A 9,915-nucleotide genomic window follows, 5' to 3' on the forward strand; every position below is an offset into this window, starting at 1 on the left:
AGTCTGTTTTCCTTCATAGGACTACACCAAGAAACAAGCCAAAGTGTGCAAGAAGGCGAGTCCCAAATATTGAAGAGTAGGGAAATAAAATACTCACAGGCACAACAAGGGAAACTGAGAGATATCATTAAGAGAGTATCTCCTGAAACGGCAGGCCCTGGACAGTCAATAAGCCTCCTTTAACAGAGAAATACAAATAGGTGCCCAACAGTGACCAGGTGCAAGCGTCTGCGGCTTCGCTTACACCCAGTAGGAACATTTTCTTCATCTTTGCCAACACGAGACCTGTAAGATGGTCCCTTTTGGGTTTAGTTTCTTCCTTCCTTCCTTCCTTCTCCTTTCCTTCCATTTCAACCACCAAGTGAGACTGATCATTTTTTAAGATGTATATTGACACTATGCCTTTTTTTTTTGAGAGACAGTGAGAGACAGCACGAGCAGGGGAGGGTCAGAGAGAGAGGGAGATACAGAAACTGAAGCAGGCTCCAGGCTCTGAGCTAGCTGTCAGCACAGAGCCCGACACAGGGCTCAAACCCATGAACCATGAGGTCATGACCTGAGCCGAAGTTGGACACTCAACCGACTGAGCCACCCAGGCGCCCCAGACACTATGCTTTTCTTTTGTGAGTCTTTGGTTAGGGCTGTTGATTCTCTCCCAAAACATGTCCTTCCCTCACTTCCAAGACTCTGGGGCTCATGGCCACACCTCTGCCCTCTGCCGCATGGCCCTTGTGGGGACATTCCTTGGTTTTATTGCTCACATTCTGACCCCTTGGAAATGCCACATCCCCCCCTCCCCACACTGCATACCCAGGCCTAACCACAGAATGGGCATGTGGCCCTGGTTTTGACTTTCCTGGAGGGACATTTGTCACATTTCCTTGGATTTTATGCACTTCCCCTGATTGCCCACACATCTGATTTGCTTAGGGAGGCAGGGGCGGGTACGAGCCCCATGGATGCCTGGGTACTGGTCCCTCCCAGCACAGGCCAGCTGTGTGGAGGTTGCCCCAGGGAACGAGAAGCGTCCCCACCCTGCGTTCCTAGCTGGACACTCACCACGCAGAGCCTGGGGGTGACCCGGCTTGAAGTAGTCAATATTCAGGCCTGTGCTCTTGTTGATGTGTCTCAGCTCCAGCATGTCCCCCCGATTCTGAAACCACTCCTTTATCTCCAAGGTCTCGGTACCTGCAGGGCCCAGCGGGCGCTTGGTGCGGCCGGGCCAGCTCCCCGGCCTCCAACTACCCTGCCCAGCAGAGGCCAGCAGGGCCCACGCTCACACCATGAGAGTGGCAATGAAGTGCCCAAGGGCACACACCACGTTGGGGACCCCAGCTTTCCTGCTCCCACGGCCAGGGCTGTCCCCCTTACACTCCAAGTCCTTGTAGGTGGTGAGGCGGCACACGAGGCCGTTGCTGTTGAGGTACGGGGCCCACTTCTCCAGCTTCGCCCTCTTGTACTGAATCACCTTCTTCCCACTGGGGCAGCGGGTCTCGAAAGCTGCAGAAACAGAGTGGGCTGGGGTCACTCCTCCCCAGATTCAGCAGGGAGTGGGGGTTGGGGAGGGCCAGCCCCACCTGGCCACTCATCCAGCCGCTGTCCACTGTGCTATCTGCTAAGCTCCTGCAGGCCCCCAGCCCGCTCCAGGGTGATGGAGGAAAGTGGTCACTGGGGTGGCTCTGCCCTGGGGGAGTGCTCAGGTTTGAGCCTGCCCCCGGGACCTGTGACCTGCCACACCACCCACTCACCGCCAGGCCTTGGCCTGTACAGGTCTCTCTGCTGGAAACACTATCCCCTCCTGTCCTTACTGGGCTGACGTCTGACCCCTCAAAACTTATCTTAGACTCCTGCTCCTGGAAGCTCTTCCGGCCCACCTACTCCCAGCCCCAAACCTGAAGGCTGGGCTGGGTGCTCCTCCCCTGGTTCCCATGAAGCCCTCTCTAGCCCTTCCCGCCCAGTTAGAAGAGCCGTGGGTCTGGGCACTCCCAGACAGGCACCTCGGCACCCAGTAGATGTCGGCATGGCACACGAGTGTCCCTGCCCTCCTGCTCCTCCTGCTCCTGATGCCTCCACTCCCCTGTGCCACCCAGGTACTGTGCTTGGCCTCCTCCTGGCGGGGGGGGGGGGTGAGAGAGGGGAATGACTATGTCCTGGTCCCCTGTCCTTTATCACCCACACTGTCACCCAGCACAGGTTAACTGAGTCCCCTCCGCATGCCAGACTGGTATCGGGCACTCAGCCACAGAGCTGATTGTGTGTGGTGGAAGGAAGGACGAGGGTGCAACAGAAGGCAGGAGGGGCGGACATGAGGGGCTGGGGGTCCCCAAACTGGTCCTGGGGAGGTGAGTGACCACACATGTGCACGTACCTTCTGGGGAGATCTCGATCTGCTCCACCCACGAAGGTGGCATGTCGAAACTCTTATCCTCATCCTCACCCTGTTGGAGGGTGCGGGGGGCAGACTCTGGTCAGGGCTGGGCCTCAGAGCAGCAGCGAGAGGCAGAGCCTCTGTCTTGCCCCTCAGGGCCAAGCCACAGCGGCCATCAGCTCCCCAAGGGGAGCCAGAGGTCACGGACAGTTCTGACCTGGCATGACCCAAAGTAGAGAGGAGGAGGAAGCAGCCCAGGAGCACTTCCTTGCCCCACCTGGCTAGGACAGCAGTCCCCGGCCCTGCGCACCACCCCCCCCATCAGTCAGCATGGGCAGCGGGGACAGCTATGCACCCCTCCTTAGGAGAGGGGCTTCTGCAGTCAGGTGGACCCACGCCCCCCTCCTCCATCCAACACTAGCCGTGGTCCTGGGTGCATGAGCCCCTTAACTGCACTGAGCCTGTCTCCTAACATCACAGGACCCTGTGGGAGGACTAACTGATAGAATACACAGGGGCACCTGGGTGGCTCAGTTGGTGAAATGTCCAATTCTTGATTTTGGCTCAGGTCATGATTTCACGGCTCTTGGGATCGAGCCCTGAGTTGGGCTGTGTGCTGACAGCTCGGAGCCTGCTTGGGATTTTCTCTCTCTCCCTCCTTATCTGCCCCGCCCCTGCTCACACTTTCTCTCTCTCTCAAAATGGATAAACATTAAAATATAGCGGGGAGGGGGCGCCTGGGTGGCTCAATCGGTTAAATGTCCAACTTCAGCTCAGGTCATGATCTCACAGTTTGTGAATTTGAGCCCCACGTCGGGCTCTGTGCTGACAGCTCAGAGCCTGGAGCCTGCTTCAGATTCTGTCTCCTTCTCTCTCTGCCCTTCCCCTGCTCATGCTCTGTCTCTCAAAAATAAATATACATAAAATTTTTTTTAAATCTACATAAACCACTTGAGGCACTGCCTACCTACTGTTTTTTCCCCCTTCTTCAAGCCTTAGTTTACCCATTTGTAAAATAGGGCCTGGTCTACACAAATGGCCCTCAAGCTAAAGAACCACAGAAACGTGGATAAGATTTTCTCAGTGTAAAACTGTTCTCCCACGAACATCGCTCACACCTGTCTCTTGTTCCTCTAACCTGTGCTCACCTGGAGCCAGCAGGGGGCGCCCGTGCCCCAGGAATTAGGGCTCCCTGGTCTCCAGAGATGAGAGGGCTGAGCCAAGCTCGTCATACCCACTGTCACCTTTTGTCCCTGAGCAGTCCCAGGAGGTGGAACAGAGTCACTGTTCAAAACCTAGACTTGGGAGCCAGACTCAGATCTCAGGTTCAAGCCCCAGCTCTGTCACTTACTGGCCAGTCACCACTGGGTAACTTACTCCACCCCTCTGTGTTGTTAAGTCTTCCTGTCTGTGAAATGGGATGATAATAATCATGACTGATCATACTAACACCCACCTCTCCAGGTGGTTGTAAAGATGTGGACAAGTGACTTCAGGCACTTGGTTACGGCCACGTGAACCTGACTGTGGTGGGCTGAATTGTGCCCCCCTAATCATGCCTCCAAACCAGTACCTCAGAATGTGGCTCTATTTATAGACAAGATCTATAAAGAGGAAGTTAAGTTAAAACTAGGTCATTGACCCAATACGACTGGGTCCTCGTGAGAAGAGATTAAGACACACACACAGGGGAAAGAGCGTGAGGACACAGAGAGAAGCCAGCCATGGGCAAATCAAGAAGAAAGGCCTCAGGAGGAGCAGACGCGCCCACACCTTGATCTTGGGCTTCCAGCCTCCAGAACCGTGAGGACAGTAAGTTCTGTTGCTGAAGCCCCCAGGATGGTACTGTGTCATGGCGCCTCCAGCTAGCAGATGCGCCTGGTACAGTAACTGACCCCACCCCCATGTCACATACAGACGGTGAAAGTGAAGATCTCCACCATTGGGAAGTTGGCCCAAGGTGTCACAGCCAAGAGCTACGGCCTCTGGGCCCCTGACCCCCAGACACGGGTCCTCATGGAGACCTGCCTGGAAGGACCCTGGCTAGGAGAGAGGAGAAGGGATGCTGATGCTGTGGGGAAGGCCCCAGGCCAGTGGGCTGATAGGACATATGAGAAAGACCTGGAAGCGTGTGAGGGGAATCGTGGTGGCTATGCAGAAAGGCCTGGAAGTGAGGCCAGGGCTTGTGGACACAGTCCTATCACCCTACTGTGAGGGACTGCTCTTAACAGAAGTCGGGCAACCACTGACCAAGGTGGGCTGTGTGGGGGGCAGGAGTCCTGGATGCAAGTCCCAGCCTCCCCTACCCCACGGGTGTCCTCGGCAACTCAGTGGACCTGCCTGGGCCTTAGTGTGCCCATCTGTAAGATGAGAGCAGGGTCCAGGCCCTTCTGCTCCGAGGGATTCTTAGTTGGTCTATCTGGTGCATTACCAGCCAATACACATACACGTGGTGGAGACATTGGTCAGGTCGGCCTGAAGTAAGACAGGCATGAAGCCCCTGTCCCACCGCCCGGCCCTGCACTGGAGACTCACCAGCTTTTCCACATCGTCATCATCATTCATCCCATCTTCCTCTTCCTCAGTCAAGGACAGGTGAGACTTCTCTGTCCCCAAGAGCAGGTACTCCCACCTCACAGGGTCTCCCAGGTCAAAGACCAAGTCCTGGGGGGTGGGGAGGGTCAGATGAGTGCACCTCACTGCCAGCCCGCCCCTTCTGTTCCATGCGGTGGTGGGGAACAGCCATGTCCAGAGAGGAGGAGGGACCTGGGCCAGGGTCTCAGGGGGGCAGAATGTCAGCTCCGGGCCACCTTGCATGGTCCACACCCATCCTCCTCATTTCAGCAGGGAAACTGAGGCCAGCCCCACTGCCCAGTCTGCTGTTGGTCTCTGTGAGACTTGGCAACTCTCCGGCCTGGGACCGACCTGGATATGGGGCTTAACCTGCTTCATCAGGGGGGCGTCCAAGGTGGCGTGTAGAGCAGGTGCAAGCCAGCAAGACTTCGCAGGAGAGGGAAATAGTGGGGCAGAGAAAGGGCCTCCTCACGGCTTCTACCCGTGCCAGGGAGCAAGGAACCGGGCAGGCACACGTGCACCTGTGCAGAGGTGGCAGGCGGAAATCCCTCCTCCACGGCGGGGGCTTTCAGCTTCTTTTCCTCCCCACCTACCCGAGCCTAGGCTCACCAATGTCCCAGCAGATGGGGGCACTCAACGTCCCCATCTACCTCCCCAGGATGGCACCCCCACCCCAACACACCCAGAATCAGTGTCCCAGTGGGAACTCAAAGACAGCTGTCCTCAAGGCATTTCAACATGATGCTGTCCGGAAGGCGGCTCTAATTTGTGACCGCACAGAGTCCTGAGGGGGCCACTCTGCACTAGCTGGGAGGTGGGGGGAGAGAAGAGAGGCATGGTGGGCGGCAGGGAGGGAGAGAATGGGTCACTGATGTAGCAGTGACTACGGACAGTCAAGCGGGGGGAGAGAGTAGGGGGAACCAAACCATACAGATGTTTGTGTTTCTTTAAATCACACTCTCCATTCCATCACCTTTGCAACGAGGGAGCAGTAGTCAGATGTTTGGATACTTTAGCTTGAAGTTCTGTTTGCACAGAGCATGCATCACGAATGGACAACTACCACGTCCCGTGAGCCCGGGGTGTGTTTGCGCCAACCGGTCTCTGTGTGGGTGCCTCACATGGCTCCCCATTCCCAGGGCCATTTCAGGGTCCTAGGAAGGCACAACGCAGCCGCTCCTGTTCTCCCCTGGCAGCACAAGTGACGGCCCGTGTCACGACCTATTTCTTCATGCCCTCACTTGGTGATGCAGCGCTGCCTCGCTGGCCTCACTCTCTGCTGGACCTCCCTCCCTGCTGGACCTCCCTCCCATCTCCACCTCATCACCTCATCCTGTGCTGTCCCCATCACAAGGTCCCTTCCCCTGGCACTGGTGCAGAGCACGCTGGGAGGGGGAGGCCGGTCCAGCCTGGGAAAGGGCAAAGGAGGACTGTAAGCAGCCTGGCAGGGTCCAGTAGCCTGTAGGGGGCCCTGACCTCCGAGGCAGTTAGGAGCCTGGGCTCTGGGGGAGGGCTGTGCTGGCTCCGCTCCATCTGTGCGGTGTGGCAGGAGCTCCTTCTGTAAAATGAGAGTAATGACAGCACATCTACCCCATGACGCTTAGCCTGGAATCAGGCTAAGAGAGGCCAGTGTGGTGACGGGCTGATCCTTGCTTTGCTCAAGGTGGAAGCTTCTCCACCTCAGAACATCTGACTGCCACGCAGAGTGACTCGCACAAGAGCACAGGTGCATCAACTCTGCCCATCTGCCACCAGGGTGACAGCAACCCCCTTGGACAGGGTGACCATGGAAGAGGGGGCAAAGGGCCCAGGATCTACCTTTGGAAAACTGGCCCGGTCAGAAATGGAGGAATTTGGAAACAACAAAAAGGCACAGGACGTGGAGCCTGGAGCCTGTGTCTCTTTTGATTCGAGGACAGCACAATGAATTTCTAGAAACTGAATGCACTCTGGTTCCCCGCGCCCAGATTAAGAAATAGAACATTGCTGGGGCGCCTGGGTGGCTCAGTCAGTTGAGTGTCTGGCTTAGGCTCAGGTCATGATTTCACGGTTCATGGGTTCGAGCCCCGCGTCAGGCTCTGTGCTGACAGCTAGCTCAGAGCCTGGAGCCTGTCTTTGGATTCTGTGTCTCCCTCTCTCTGATCCTCCCCTGCTCACGCTCTCTCTCTCTCTCTCTCAAAAACTAAATAAAACATTTTCAAAAATTAAAAAAAGAAAGAAATAGAACATTGCCCACACTCCAGAAAGCCCTCTTGTGTCCAGTTACGACTTTCCCCCAAATGTGTGTATGTATTTTAACTTACATAAGTAGCACTTAAATACACAGGCGCGCGCGCACACACACACACACACATGTAATTGTGTACACATATCTATACACACATTTATGGGAATTCGTTAGACTGTACACTTAGGATGAGTATATTTTTTTGCATGTATATTGCACTTCAACACATTGTTTTAAAAATCACTCATACAAACGAACAATCCACTTTTTACAAGGATACACAAATCAAGAGAGAGAGAATAATCATTAGAAAAGTTATTTATGGACGAAGGAGTAGGCTGAGGGGACTCAGCTGTGGGGAAAATCTGAAGCTGGGTGGCGGCCAGCTCACCCCACAGCTCACTCCCCCAGCCCTGCCCCCCTGCCCGGGTCACATCACCCCTGCCCCCTGGCCCAGTACCTTGCAGCAGTTCCAACAGTCCTGCATGTTGATCCAGTAGTTCTTATGGTTCCAGAGGCTCTCGATGCCCAGGAAGTGGTCGTCCTGGGTGCTGTAACTACGTGCGGTGAATGGGTCGATGAAAAAACTCTCAGGCACCTCACGCTTCCCCGACAAGACCAGGACCCAGGAGTGCACCCGCAGGCCATGCAGGGGGTCGGTCTTTGCTTTCTCCGCATCCTGCGCAGGAAAGGTGGTGACCATGGGCCGATGGTTGGGAAGGGGGGTGTCACGGGCCCGAACATCTCCCCAGGGCTGGGGAACTGGCAGGAGAGCCGATTTCTGATCCTGACTGCAGCCCTGGGTGGCTGCGTGACCTTGAGGATATCACCTCACTTCTGAGACTGTTATCCATAAAATGGGAGGGTCTGAGTTTATCTGTAGTTTACAAACTGGGCCCTTTGGAGTCCCGAAGTGTCTGGAATTTACTGGCTTTCTGCATTGTGATTCTGAGTGAGATTTCATCCAAAGGAAGGTAGAGGGGTACTGTGGTAGGGGGTACTGTGTGGCTTCTTTTTCCTCTTCCCTCTGGAAGAAGGGTGACTATGTCATGTTCATCATTGTATCTCAAGTCTGGACCACAGGAAATGTTCCGTAAATACTACATGGAAGAGAAGGAGGGAGGAAAAGAGTGGGAGGAGGGAGAGATGAGTGTGTGGATGCATGGACGGACAGCAAGGAAGACGGGTGGGAGGATCCAGAGCTGGAATGATGGGGAACCGGGAGGATGGATGAGGAGTACATGCGGGTAGGTCTTCAGGGAAAGAGTCTGGAACAAGGAAGACACCAGAGCTGAGCACAGAAAGGCTGGCTCCGGGCCCCAGAGCTCTCTGAAACCTGTTGCAGAAGCTGGCTGACCACCAGTGGGAGTTTCCCATGTGGCTGGACCGCCGTGGGGGCTGGCGAGGAGGGAGGCGGGGACTTGGACCTGAGGTGCGTGGACCTGTGTTACTCAGTTCCCAGATGCTAGCAGCCTCTCCCGGGGGGGGGGGGCTGAGCACAGGGGGTGAGGACGCAGACCCACCAGCAGGTGCGCTTCCTCCTCCCTCAGCCGCCTCTCCTCCTCTGCTTTGGTCTCCTTCTGCTTCTTTGTCTCCTGCTCCTGCTCGAACCTGCTGGTCAGGTCCCTGGGCGGTTTAACGGCGTACTTCTTAGGTGGTACCTTTTCTTTTTCCTGGACCACCTGTCTCCCAACGAGAGAAGGATCAGTGGCCCTGCGTCGCCAGCCCCTCTGACCAGGAGGTCACAGCTGCTCCTGGGGTCCCCGGGCTTCCTGGCCCTACATGCGGGAGCCTCAGCTCCCCTTCCCTGACTTCAGGCTCTTCTGTAGAATGGGATGGGAATGAGAACCTTCTCCCCCGGACTTGTTCTGAGAAGTAAAGACAGGAAAACGCCCCCGTGAGCTGCCCGGCACAGAAGAGCTCAGGATATGAGATTTTTTTCCTCTTCGCTCCCCACCACCCTTATTAGCTATGATCTGATCCAGAAAGCCAGAGAATGGTCAGGAGTCGGATTTCCCAGATTCTGTCATTGGAGGGTGCCTCATGTTGACTTAAAGAGTTTTCTGGGCTAGGAAGGAGAAGAAAGCCTGCGTGCGTGCATGTACAAATGTGTGCTAGGGGGCAAGCAAAGTGTTGAGGGAAGAACACCATAGAGGCTGCAGAGGGGCCCCGCCACAGTGATGAGGGAAAATGGCGAATCTCTGCAGCCCATGGGTCTCTGTTCACCAGCCCCAGTGGTTTGGCCATGTTAGTTCATCTCTACACACTAGTCTAAAATAAATGGGCAGAAGACATAAACAGACACTTCTCCAAAGAGGACATCCAGATGGCCTACAGGCACATAAAACGATGCTCAACATCACTCATCATCAGGGAAACACAAATCAAAACCACAGTGAGATACCACCTCACACCAGTCAGAGTGGCTAAAATGAACAAATCAAGAGACTATAGATGCCGGCGAGGGTGTGGAGAGATGGGCACCCTCCTACACGGTTGGTGGGAATATAAACTGATGCAGCCGCTCTGGAAAACAGTGTGGAAGTTCCTCAAAAAACGGTCCATAGAACTCCCCTATGACCCAGCAATAGCACTGCTAGGGATTTACCCAAGGGATACAGAAATGCTGATGCATAGGAGCACATGGACCCCAATGTTCATAGCAGCAATGTCAACAATAGCCAAAACATGGAAAGAGCCTAAATGTCCATCACCTGATGAGTGGATCAAGAAGATGTGGTATATA

At 55.3% G+C, this 9,915-nt stretch overlaps 1 protein-coding gene across 4 annotated transcripts in view; it reads right to left on the reverse strand.

Moving 5' to 3' along the window:
• The window catches only part of DRC7 (dynein regulatory complex subunit 7), a 22,338-nt gene that overhangs the window by 4,996 nt on the left and 7,427 nt on the right, over nucleotides 1–9,915 (reverse strand). For all 4 annotated transcript variants that reach the window (XM_029925636.1, XM_029925635.1, XM_029925633.1 and 1 more), the window contains 6 exons: nucleotides 8,693–8,851; nucleotides 7,630–7,848; nucleotides 4,904–5,032; nucleotides 2,369–2,438; nucleotides 1,372–1,500; nucleotides 1,060–1,188 (listed from right to left, as the gene is read on the reverse strand). In XM_029925636.1, coding sequence (XP_029781496.1) covers nucleotides 1,060–1,188; nucleotides 1,372–1,500; nucleotides 2,369–2,438; nucleotides 4,904–5,032; nucleotides 7,630–7,848; nucleotides 8,693–8,851 — 835 coding nt within the window. The remainder of the gene's footprint in view (nucleotides 1–1,059; nucleotides 1,189–1,371; nucleotides 1,501–2,368; nucleotides 2,439–4,903; nucleotides 5,033–7,629; nucleotides 7,849–8,692; nucleotides 8,852–9,915) is intronic.

Source organism: Suricata suricatta, chromosome 16 (genome assembly GCF_006229205.1).
Source record: "Suricata suricatta isolate VVHF042 chromosome 16, meerkat_22Aug2017_6uvM2_HiC, whole genome shotgun sequence".
In the NCBI taxonomy this organism is placed as follows: domain Eukaryota; kingdom Metazoa; phylum Chordata; class Mammalia; order Carnivora; family Herpestidae; genus Suricata; species Suricata suricatta.